The 12,493-nt window shown below is 37.0% G+C and overlaps 1 protein-coding gene across 2 annotated transcripts; it reads left to right on the top strand.

Annotated features, from left to right (window-relative positions):
* The first annotated feature begins 5,857 nt into the window (after window positions 1-5,857).
* On the top strand, window positions 5,858-11,135 carry LOC119771156 (putative mediator of RNA polymerase II transcription subunit 29). Of its 2 annotated transcripts, XR_005279055.1 has the most exons (5): window positions 5,858-6,074; window positions 6,237-6,456; window positions 6,654-6,935; window positions 7,048-8,144; window positions 11,084-11,135. XR_005279055.1 is itself a non-coding variant. In XM_038266603.1 (4 exons), the coding sequence occupies exon 4, from the start codon at window positions 7,054-7,056 to the stop codon at window positions 8,041-8,043; it is 990 nt and encodes a 329-aa protein (XP_038122531.1). In that variant the 5' UTR covers window positions 5,858-6,074; window positions 6,237-6,456; window positions 6,654-6,935; window positions 7,048-7,053; the 3' UTR covers window positions 8,044-11,128. The 2 variants fall into 2 exon arrangements, 1 of the variants encoding a protein (XP_038122531.1); XM_038266603.1 differs by having other exon boundaries at window positions 7,048-11,128.
* Window positions 11,136-12,493: the final 1,358 nt, after the last annotated feature.

Raw genomic sequence — 12,493 nt, 5'->3', positions numbered from 1 at the left:
AGGATGTGCAGATTCTGGGTTGAATTCCTCGATCCGGGTTGACCGGATTGGCTGAGTAAGTAACGATTGCTTTGTTTTTGGTTTGTTGTAAACCTTTGTAAACAAAGAGTGTATCACTTCAAGCAAAACATTGTAATAGGGCCGAAGCCGAAGTGTAAACAAAGAGTCTATCCTGCTTGTTCCTAATGTAAACATCAACCGACGTGAGCAGGATAGACTCTTTGTTTACACTTCGGCTAAAGTAACAGTTTACATGAGGTGTAAGAGGGATAAAATCTTTGTTTACAAAAGTTGTGTTAGGTTTTGTGCTCTTTTGAAATGCTTACTTTACTTTGTTTACGTCCTTCCATTATGAGCAGCTTCTTCTTCGCCGGTTCGCTTTTCGCTGTCTTGATCATGGCGGTCTTATTCTCGGTGCGTGAATGTTCGATGTGACACGACGACGACATCTACAGGTTGACGCGGCCGTGGACACGTTACGTGCGGTGATGCAGTCTCAAAGCTCGGTTCACCTGGATGTGGTACACAACTAGCCGTTCAACAACGTTCAGTTCACGATAGTCGGCGTTTGCCTTGACGGTAGCTTTAGCCGGAACTCGACGGACTTTTACGGTCAGCGACAGACGGACGTGTTCCAGTGTTTGACCTTGAAATGCAACCGGAGGATCGAGCCGTAATACATGCACGACTTGGCTGGTTTGTTTGGTTCCTCGGCGTTCCTCTACCATTTCCAGTTTGCAGTCGGTCGGACATCCCGTTTACGGTTCCATTACGTATGTTCTCCTGGAACATTCCGGATCATGGAGGTACATGCGTGTGATAATAGGTCAGGATTTTATTTTGAGCATTTAATTTTAAACTTACCGATGTTTTTAACTTGAAAGGGCCAAAATTTAATTCTGAAAGGTTGACAAACAAAATAGTTGTAAACGTAAACACAGTTCAAAGTGCTATAAAATATTTTATAGCAAACACGCAAAAACATAAATGAACAAATTCATGGTCATGGTGCCAGGCTTACTCAAAAAAGACTAAGTTGTATTCGAAATTATAAGTTTTATTTAATTTTTTAATTTGTAATTACAATCACATTTTTTTTGTATTGAACTAAGCCGAAAAATTTTATTAGGATTTTCAAATAGCAATAGTGATACTTAGGTATTTTTATCAAATTTTAATTTCGAAAAAGTACCCTGTTAGCCTCGCTAATGTGTTCAGCTTTTTTTTTATTTCAATGAAAATAAGTTAAACTTAATTCATTTAAAAAAAAATAATGCTCGACGGCGGGTACTCCATATTCTAAAACAATTTGAGCACTTTTGGGAGAAAATTCGCGTTTTTATTCAAAAATTTAATATTTCAGTTTATTGGGTTTTGCACAGTGTTGCAATTTTACTAACGATCATAATGTGTGGTAAATTGTTGCGATCAATTTTGACAATTATTTTATTTCAACAACCTTTCTGAAATGCTGATCGATTTTGATCATTTGAGTAAAACGTCGAAAAAAGAATGAAACATTAATCAAACGTAGTATTGAAGTATTGAAATATCACTTTTGTTTCTTTCCATACCAAAATATTGACTGGACATTGTTTTTGCTACTTTTTTTCTGGAAAGCTTTGATTATTTTTTAAATTGATGAATATTGATGTTTTTTTTAAATTATGCAATAATATGACTTTTGAAAAGAATACCATTAAATCAATCTTAAAAATTAACCTCATGGTCCTTCTTGGCAGAAAAGGTCCGGCTTGACAGCTCGTTTCAAGGGAACCGTAGTTGATCCATCGAAAAATGTTGCCTCTTAATTATTTTTTTTGCATTAAAATGAAAAAGTGATCAGAAATAGTTGTTTTTCGTGTTTTTTACCGTTGTACATACAAATTTACATAGGGCTTTAGGACCATATGAAACCTTATTAAACCTAAATTTGTGAAGTGCTTTTTGATTATTTTGAAAAAAAAAAAATAGTTCGTCGAATTCCTCATAAGGGAGCGTTCTTTTATTACGTAACGCAGTTGGTGGTAGAAGGGGGGGTTGGAGGTCGTGTTACGCTCCATACAATTTTTTTTTTAAATTTGTATGGAAATTTTGTTACGAGGCAGGGAGGGGGCCCAGGGTTGTTACGGACGGCGCGGATCGCGCGGATGGCGCGGATGGCGCGTATCGCGCGGATCTGGCGCGGATTTGCTGGCTAATTTTGTTCAGGCGCGGATTTCGCGCGGATAGAATTTTGATAAATAAAATAATTGAGAACTATAGAATTTCTTTCAAGTTACAAAAAAAATATTATTACCAATTCAAAAAAAATAAATCTTTCTCGTTGAGTGCAAAAACATCAATTTCTAAGAAGTAACGAAGTACATTTTCTTCTGCAAATTATTGATTGTAAAAATACAAAATACGAAACTTCGAAATAATCTTCAAGGCGCGTTTATTTTTAAAAATGTATCATAATATCTTATATAAATTTTGCTTACGTGTTTTAAATATTTTTATGTTATTATTCACAGGATACATTCAATTTTTATCTTCTTAATCATATTTCAAACTTTTTCCAAAAATTTAAACATAAGGATTAACATAAATGATTGCTAGGGTATGTTCCGATTGGATTTAACCCTTAGATTTATTTTTAAGCTCAGTACAGGCTATCAAAGGTTCCAAGGCATTTTTTAATATAACAAACAATAGATATTAAGAGATCATATTAATAACCATTTTATCAAAATCAAAATTACAAAATTCGAAAACTACAGCATTTCAAATATTTTAAGCTATGAAGCTTTTTAGATTAAAAAAAAAATTAAATCTAAAGTTTATATTTCCGTCTAAAAGCGAAATATTATAATAAAAAAAAAATGAAATCTGAAATTATTAAATTATTAAATTATTAAATTATTAAATTATTGAATTATTAAATTATTAAATTATTAAATTATTAAATTATTAAATTATTAAATTATTAAATTATTAAATTATTAAATTATTAAATTATTAAATTATTAAATTATTAAATTATTAAATTATTAAATTATTAAATTATTAAATTATTAAATTATTAAATTATTAAATTATTAAATTATAAAATTATTAAATTATTAAATTATTAAATTATTAAATTATTAAATTATTAAATTATTAAATTATTAAATTATTAAATTATTAAATTATTAAATTATTAAATAAATCAATTATTAAATTATTAAATTATTAAATTATTAAATTATTAAATTATTAAATTATTAAATTATTAAATTATTAAATTATTAAATTATTAAATTATTAAATTATTAAATTATTAAATTATTAAATTATTAAATTATTAAATTATTAAATTATTTAATTATTAAATTATTAAATTATTAAATTATTAATTCATTAATTTATTAATTTATTAAATTATTAATTTATTAATTTATTAAATTATTAAATTGTTAAATTATTAAATACCACAATTTTAGCCATTTTCTTAGTTTGGATCATATTCGGAGTCATATTTTAGTTAGAAAATTTTAGAAAAGAAAATAATAGAAATTTCGTTTTTCGATTTTACGGAGTAAAATTTTGGCGAGAATTTTCGAGTAAAAAATCATTAGATTTTTAAATTTTGCGGTTTAATTTTAAATTTTTGAATATAAAATTTTATTTTTCTCCTGAAATTGTTTTCAAAGCAATGATATTTAAATTGTTACATCAACTGCTAGTAATCTTTCAGAAGTGGCGAAAAAGGTTGGTGCAGGTGGGATTTGAATCCACAACGGTACTGATCCAAATGCTTTCTAAGTTATTCTTTTTCGTTTAAAAAAAATAGTCATTATGTCACTCTCTTCTATGTTTGTCGCGAATTTATTTTTTTATATGGCGCGAATTTCGCGCGGATTGGGTTTTGGGTCGGCGCGGATCTGGCGCGGATTTTTTTTCAACTTGTCCGTAACAACCCTGGGGGCCTAAAAATCCGATTTTTTGCGTTACGTAATAAAAGAACGCTCCCTAACCAAACACTTGTTTGAACTTGAAATAGGGTAAATTTGGTTTTCCGTGTATTAGGTTTATGGCATTTTTCTTCAGCCGAAAACGTCAAAGCGCCAAAAAACGCTGCCTCCCACCCGCCTGCTGAGATCGCATTGTTTTTGTTTACGTGAGTTTTCGGCGTTTTCTGTTTTTTTCTGAAGTTGGATTCGGACCGTGGCCCAGCTGGTCTACATTTCCGTCCGAAACCGCGTACAATCGCGTTCCGGCGATCGGCCAACGTGAACGTGGCCGATTACTCCGCTACACGAGACTGTGGTCTAGGACAAGGTCGAAGTTGTGGATAACGGTAAGATCCTTCTATAGGAAATTCTGTTTGTTTATTTATCTTTTTCTATTTCCTCACAAAGGTTTCTGTTCTTGTTCGGCTTTCTTGGGCATAGACTCCGGCAGCAGCAGCGGAAACGGGCTTGGCTCCTTCTTGGTAGCGGGGGCAGACAGGGTGCTGAGCAGCCTGGCGCAGGTCCCGCCGGAACCGATTGCTGTTGATGATGTTCTTCAGCTTCTTCAGGGCGTGGCGTGGGTTGTGCTTTAGCGTCACCTTCACGGTGACCTTGGCCGGCTTGGTCTGGTTCTTTGGCCATCTGTAGACGACTGAGATGCCTTTATCCACCAGCATGATTCTCAGCGACTTCTAATGCACCAGTTCCGGCGCTTCAGTAGGAACGGTGGGATGAAGAATCGTCATGTAAGTTGAGGTAAATTATTTCTATTGCCAGATACAACATTTTGTTCTTTTTCCCATGCAACTCGCCCACGACGTTGATCAATTTTTCGGGGACTTCGAAAGGTTGCAGCAAAACACGATGGTGACAACACAATCTGGATTGCTAAGGGCAAGGGCGATGACGAACACCGTTACGATGCTGGCAGGTGCCTCCATGGCTCAGTTGGGTTCAGTTCCATAGGTGATAATATTACTAAATGAAATTCAATTACGGAATTCATAATGTCTTTCGTTGCAGCTCTCAGTTCGCTGCTGCCATAGTCTAGGTTCGGAATGAAGCATTGCCGGCGTCGAATTGCACGCTGGTCTTTCGTATCTGCCTCTTGCATAAGTTTGTAGTAGGAGCATTTGATCTGACCGCCTGGATTGCGAGCAGATCATGATGGACATCCTGTCCGAAACGGAATACGAAAAGCTTCAGGAAGGGGACGTGTCGGCTTATGGCTTCCGCTGCGAGATACGAATGAAACCATTGATTTGAAGCCGATTGATGTGGATTTTGTTTCTACTTTATTCATTTTTTTTTCAAAATTCCGCAGAACTAAAATCACAATCTACATATTTATGTGAGCCATCATTTCTCGCTTACTTTTTCAAAAAATCTATCAATATTGGAAACCCATGGTGCGGTCCTTTTTGAAACAGTATTTACTCTAGATTTTCGTATTATTTCGTATCATCACTCCGTTGAATTTTAAATCTGATACTACTTTTCATGCTATGAGCCCACAGTAGTTTGGAATGATTTACTTTCGTAATTTCTAATCAATGAAAAGCATTTTTATACATGAATGTTTAAATTGATAAGAAATATAACAAAAGTGAACTGATTCAATCAACGTTGAGTTTTTCTAGCATTTGAAGTTTACATCAGATTCAAAATTCAACGGAGTAAAAAAATTTTAGGTTTGGGTAAAATTACATCGATTTCATCGGAAAATTACATGTCTGAAAGCAAAGTTTGTTTGGCAAATTTACGTCGGATGGCATTTAAATTTACAATGAATTTAATGTAAATTAGCATCATTAATGACGTGCACTTTTGGTACATCATAAATCATGTAAATTTACCCGATTTTTTTTTTCTGTGAATGTGAACAGAGGTGAAGTAATAAAGCCGAACGATCGAGTCGTCCCTTTTCGATTACGACCAGCAAGCAGACAACATCTTCTTTCATTTAACTCCGACCGATACCTGTCTTTCGCGTGGTTATCAGTGGCGACGGGGATATTGGAAGTTTTTGCTTACTGTCCGGGAGTTTGGTAAAATCGGGTAATTAAAACACGCAGTGAAAACGGCGAACTACAACCGGTAAAACCATTTTTCGAGACAGAGCGAAAACACGTGTTTTCTTTTGTTTGAGTGACGGGCTCAAAAGTGAACATTTTGTTTTTGGTGCGGCACAATTTTTTTTTCCTTCTGCTCGTCTGCTTAGTGGTGGCCTTGGCAGTAAAATTCTATCTCTATTTGGAGTGGATGTGCGGTGGGCCGGCAGAAATCCGGAAAAAAGGTGTGCAGCACGTAATAATCGTTTAACATAGCGGAAAACGTCCGGCGGAAGGCTGTTCCGGTAGAACTTTCTACGGTTCCGGCTGGGGTTCTCGCGTTGAAAGGTGGTGTGTGCTGCGGAGGAACAAAAGGACGACGCCATTTTGTTGGAGCTGGTCCGACATTGGTAAAGCAGGCGGTGCGCGTAAGTCTCGAGGCAAATAATATTTCTTTTGTTCGTATCACAAAAGAAGTCGACTAAACTTTGTTCGACAGAAAGTGTGCTTTGTTTCTTTTGCTCTTGGGTGGAATTCTACTGTGCGCAAGGCTGTGCGCTTGCTTTTATTTTTCACGTTTGATTTAATTTCGATCAATTAAGAGTGTGATTCTTATATTTAATAGATTAGTGGTTGCGTTTAAACGGTTCTTGGTCCGAGTCGTGCTAGCTTTACGTGATTTTGGCCGGCATCTGGGCGCAACAGGACAACGAGCTCGATTGGTCATCTGTGAGGACGCGCTGTGTAGTCTGGTGCGGTGGTACGACGCCATTTTGTACGATCGAGACAGTGATTACCAGCGGAAGCTCGAGGACGTCGCTGTTGGAGGTGCTTGGAAGTCATTGTTTGGCGTGACCTTGAGTTAAGTAGGCCAAATAAGCTGGCAACGGCCGGAACAGGAGAAACGGTGAGTGATTCAGTTTTTTTTTCACCCCTGCAACATAAGACTAATTAGTCTTCGTACTTTGTGTTTTCTCTTTGTTTTATTATTTTATACAAATTTTGGGGCACTTACTCAGGGCAAAATGAGCATGGCATCGAGTATCGAGCAGTACCGCAAAGGCGCAGTCTTTGGAGATTGGGCCGATAGGCTAGAATACACGTTTAAGGCCAACAAAGTGGAGGGTGAACTTAAAAAATCACATTTTATGAACCTTTGTGGTCCGTTTATCTATTCTCAACTTAAACTTCTCTTCAAGAAGGATGAATTAGACAAAGCTGATTATGCTACCATTGTGGCAAAACTCAAGCTTAAACTTGATTTAGTTGAGCCTGACCTTGTACAACGGTTTCGGTTCAGTCAAAGAACGCAACAACCGGACGAAACCGCTGAGGAGTTTGTGCAAGCGGTCAAACTTCAAGCTGAGTTTTGTGGGTTTGAAAATTTCAAAGAAGTTGCAATCATTGATAGAGTTTTGGTTGGACTTAGTGATGCTGTGTTGAAGGAAAATCTTCTGAAGGAGGAAAAGTTGGATTTGGCAAAATTGGACAAGTTTATCACTACATGGAACATTGCTAAACGCAATGTACATTCGCTTTTCAATCAAAATTCGTGCGCTAACTACAACTACCCTCCTCCGGAGATGATTAACCAAGTGAGAAGACCAGTTCACGAGCGTTTGGGCCATCCCTACAATCAAAGACAACACACACGCACACAAAACAATGTCAATAGACAGGGTAACGGTTTCAATAGATCGGGAAATGGCTACAACAGATCTGGTTACAACAACAACAACAACAATCACAATCGCACACAAAATTCACAAAACACTCAACGTACAGTTCGATTCCAAGGTGATAACCGTAACAACACACAAAGAAACACAAACTACAGTAACAATAACAGACTAAATGGTCGTAACAACTACAACAATTGGCCTAAGAGGGATTATTCAGAGATGGAATGTGATTACTGCGGGGAATTAGGTCATATAAAAAGAAAGTGTTTCACACTAAAAAAACCTGCGGCGAGATGCGGTGAATTTCATCGAGGCCGTGAAGCCAGGGACTAGTGCGGAAAAGGAGTTGTCAGATCTGATGGGGCGCATGAGGACAACGGATGTTCCTAGGGCGGAGACATCGGATGATGAAAGCTACTCCGAGTGGAATCCAGGTAGTTTACAATGTATGTGTGTGGAGTCCATTAACAAAATAAGCGAACCTTGTTTGACAAATGTCATGATTGATAATGTTTTCATCCAAATGGAGATTGATTGTGGGTCAACGGTAACAGTGATGGGAAAAACCCAATATTTCAGTCTTTTTGACAAACCTTTGAATAAATGTGATAAACAGCTTTTGGTAGTTAATGGAAATCAACTCAAAATTGAGGGAGAGACAGATGTTTGTGTTAAACTAAATGGTTTCAAACATAAGTTGAAATTACTTGTATTAAATTCTGATTTCAAGTTCATTCCGCTGTTTGGCAGGAATTGGATGGATGTTTTCTTCCCTCAATGGAGGCAATTCTTTTCTAACAATGCGACGATTGATGAACAAATTAACAGTGTGAGTGCGTCAAAGGGTGATGAGTTGATTAAAGGGATTAAACGAGATTTTTCGGATGTTTTTGTGAAAGATTTTTCTACTCCGATCAAGGGGTTTGAGGCTGAGTTGGTCTTGAAAAGTGAAATTCCCATATTTAAGAAAGCGTATGACGTTCCCTACAGGTTAAGGGAGAAAGTTTTAACGTATTTGGATAGATTAGAGAAGGAAAATGTGATCAGTCCCATTGAAGCCAGTGATTGGGCATCTCCGGTGATAGTTGTCATGAAAAAGGACAATAAAATCAGACTTGTTATTGATTGTAAAGTATCTATTAACAAAGTGTTAGTGGCGAATGCATACCCTTTGCCAGTTGCTAGTGATTTGTTTGCTAAATTGGCGAATTGCAAAGTTTTTTGTTCTTTAGATCTTGAGGGTGCATACACACAACTTGCGTTATCGGAGAGGTCCAAGAAATTCATGGTTATCAATACAATTAAGGGTTTATTTACCTACCATCGTTTACCACAGGGGGCTTCTCCTAGTGCGTCAATTTTCCAGCACATTATGGATCAAATTTTGGGTGGAATTGACAATGTGTTTTGCTATTTAGATGATGTTCTGATAGCAGGGAAAACTCTTGATGATTGTCGAGAAAAGTTGATTATTGTTTTGAAAAGGATTGCAAAGGCAAATATTAAGGTAAACTGGGAGAAATGCAAATTTTTTGTTACAGAATTGAAATATTTAGGGCATATTATTACGGACAAAGGTTTATTGACCTGCCCAGACAAAATTTCGACTGTTCAGAGAGCAAAAGTGCCTGCAAATGTTAATGAACTAAGATCCTATTTGGGATTAATAAACTACTATAACAGATTTGTGCCAAATATGTCTGCAAAATTGCATTTTTTATATAACTTGCTAAAGAAAAATACGAGGTTCATTTGGGATCGCGATTGCGACAAAGCATTTCACGAAAGTAAACAAATGTTGCTTTCGGCAAATATTCTGGAATTTTACGATCCTAATAAGGAAATAGTAGTTGTTTCTGACGCATCAGGCTATGGCCTAGGAGGAGTAATTGCTCATGTGATCGATGGGGTTGAGAAGCCTATTTGTTTTACATCTTTTAGTTTAGATGACGCACAAAAGAAGTATCCTATTCTTCATTTGGAAGCTTTAGCTTTGGTTTGTACCATCAAGAAATTTCATAAATATTTATTTGGACAAGAGTTCATTGCTTACACTGATCACAAACCGTTGCTAGGAATTTTCGGTAAAGAAGGCAAAAATTCAATATTCGTCACAAGACTCCAACGTTATATTTTGGAACTTTCCATTTATAAATTTGAGCTTAGGTACAGGCCGTCTGCCAAAATGGGAAATGCGGATTTTTGTTCGAGGTTTCCTTTGAGTCAGTCGGTGCCTGCCGAATTGGATCAAGATTTCGTTAGGAGCATTAACTTCAGTAAAGATTTCCCATTAGACTTTGTTTTGGTTGCCAAGGCGACAACTGACGATGTTTATTTACAACAAATTTTAAGCTATCTGCGTGATGGTTGGCCGGAAAAGGTGGACAAACGCTTTATGGACGTATTTGCAAATCAGAATGATTTGGAAGAGGTTGAAGGGTGCTTATTGTACCAAGACAGGGTGGTGATACCACGTGGAATGCAAAGCGGGATTTTAAAACTTTTACACGCCAATCACGCAGGGATAGTTAAAATGAAACAATTGGCACGTAGACAAGTTTATTGGTTTGGAATCAACAAAGATATTGAAAAATATGTTTCAACATGCGATATTTGTGGTAGTATGGCAGTGGTGCCAAAAGTTCAAACTACGTCTAATTGGACGCCAACTACTAGGCCTTTTAGCCGAATTCACATTGATTTCTTCTATTTTTCTCGCCACACTTTTCTTCTGATTGTGGATTCACACACCAAGTGGCTTGAGGTAGAATGGATGAAACAAGGCACGGATTGTGCAAAGGTCTTGAAGAAATTGGTTGCTTATTTTGCAAGATTTGGTCTGCCAGACGTTTTGGTATCGGACAATGGTCCTCCATTTAACTCTTTTTCCTTTGTGTCTTTTCTTGAAAGGCAAGGAATTAAGGTGATGAAAAGTCCTCCATACAACCCGCAGAGCAATGGCCAAGCGGAAAGACTTGTAAGAACAACTAAAGACGTTTTAAAGAAATTTTTGTTAGATCCGGAGTTGGACAACATTGATTTGGAAGACCAGATTAATCTATTTTTATTTAACTTTAGAAATAACGTTTCGACGAGCTCAGGGCAATTTCCCTCAGAGAAAGTTTTCTCTTATAAGCCAAAGATAATGTTAGATTTATTAAATCCTAAAAGTCAATACAAAAATCATTTAGCTCGTAAACAAACTCCTTGTGATGAGGTACAAGTACCTAAAGTATCCAACAAATCGTCGAATGACGAGTTGGATGAACTGATTGCAGGAGATACTATTTGGTATAAAAATCACGACGTTAAATTACCAAATAAATGGATTTTGGCTACGTACTTAAAGAAATTTTCTAAAAATATTTTCCAGATACAAATTGGAAACGCGGTGCTAATCGCGCAGCGCGGACAGCTTAGGGAGCGTTCTTTTATTACGTAACGCAGTAGGGGGGGGAGGGGAGGTCGGAGGCCGTGTTACGCTCCATACAATTTTTTTAAAATTTGTATGGAAATTTTGTTACGAGGGGGGGGGGAGGGGGTCTAAAAGTCCGATTTTTCGCGTTACGTAATAAAAGAACGCTCCCTTAAACCGCGACGTGAACGCCGGCACGAGCATCCAAATTTGATGATGCCGCTCGCGAAGCCGGTGACGAACGAAGCTGAAGACAACCTGGAGTTCGAGATGGGAGAAGATTTTGAGATATTGCGGGGCACCGGATGCGGTGAAGGCCCGTTCCGAGGTTTTCCGGAACCGGTTCAACCAAGAGCGAGGAGACGGAAGCGGGATGCCGCCGAGGCAGATTTGCCAGAGATTTGTCTTCGGCGTTCTAAACGCATAAGGAATCCAAAAGTGGACAGTGAATTTAACTATAACTAGTGAATTGTTTTCGCGCTCTAAATTTGTATTAACTGATACATGAATGAATTCTAAACTATGTTCTTTATTTTATTATGTAAAATCATTCCTAAGAAGGGAGAACTGATGTGAACATCCCTACTATTTTTGAGATCACACCAATACTAAGGGAAACAAATGACAATGTGAACAGAGGTGAAGTAATAAAGCCGAACGATCGAGTCGTCCCTTTTCGATTACGACCAGCAAGCAGACAACATCTTCTTTCATTTAACTCCGACCGATACCTGTCTTTCGCGTGGTTATCAGCGTGGAACTTTGGCAGCATTTTTCCCGATAATTTGTCTGATTCAAAAAAAAACTTACCCTCGAACATAACAATGTTTCATTACATAAACAACATACAAACGCACGAGGTGGTCACTTAAAATATATTCTATATATGACATATGTTGATCCGTATGCGCATCCATATTTACGTCCATGTCGTCCATGTAAGACTGGTTGCAACGCGGCTCTACTTTGTTCTAGCTGTTTCATTTTTCAAATAGAACTGAAACAGACCACCCGCAACGCGGAGTTGCAGTTTTATTTTTCGAGCAGTATTTTGAAACCGGAATAAAACTGCTCGACGAGTTTGTTTCAAACGTGAGACGATTTGGAACTGGAATAGAACTCAGTTTCAAAAAAAAATCAGATATATGGAGATATCCACGTATTCTTACACACACACTATGATGCTGTGTTGATAATCATACGCTCACAATTAAAAGCATTTTTTTGAAACAACATTTAGATCAGCGCGTTGCGAGCACCGTGTTCTAGTTTCATTTCCGCCAGTTCTAAAAATTTGAAACTGCTCGCAATTTGAAACAATTATAAAACTTCGCGTTGCAACCAGTCTAAGATTTCATCATACGTTTT

This window comes from Culex quinquefasciatus, chromosome 1, assembly GCF_015732765.1.
Source record: "Culex quinquefasciatus strain JHB chromosome 1, VPISU_Cqui_1.0_pri_paternal, whole genome shotgun sequence".
Classification (NCBI taxonomy): domain Eukaryota; kingdom Metazoa; phylum Arthropoda; class Insecta; order Diptera; family Culicidae; genus Culex; species Culex quinquefasciatus.
Note: the sequence above shows the minus strand (reverse complement) of the source record. Positions and strands in the feature narration are given on the sequence as shown.

Coding starts and splice junctions, on each gene's coding strand:
- LOC119771156 (XM_038266603.1), top strand. CDS start 7,054: ATGAGCATGGCATCGAGTATCGAGCAGTACCGCAAAGGCGCAGTCTTT.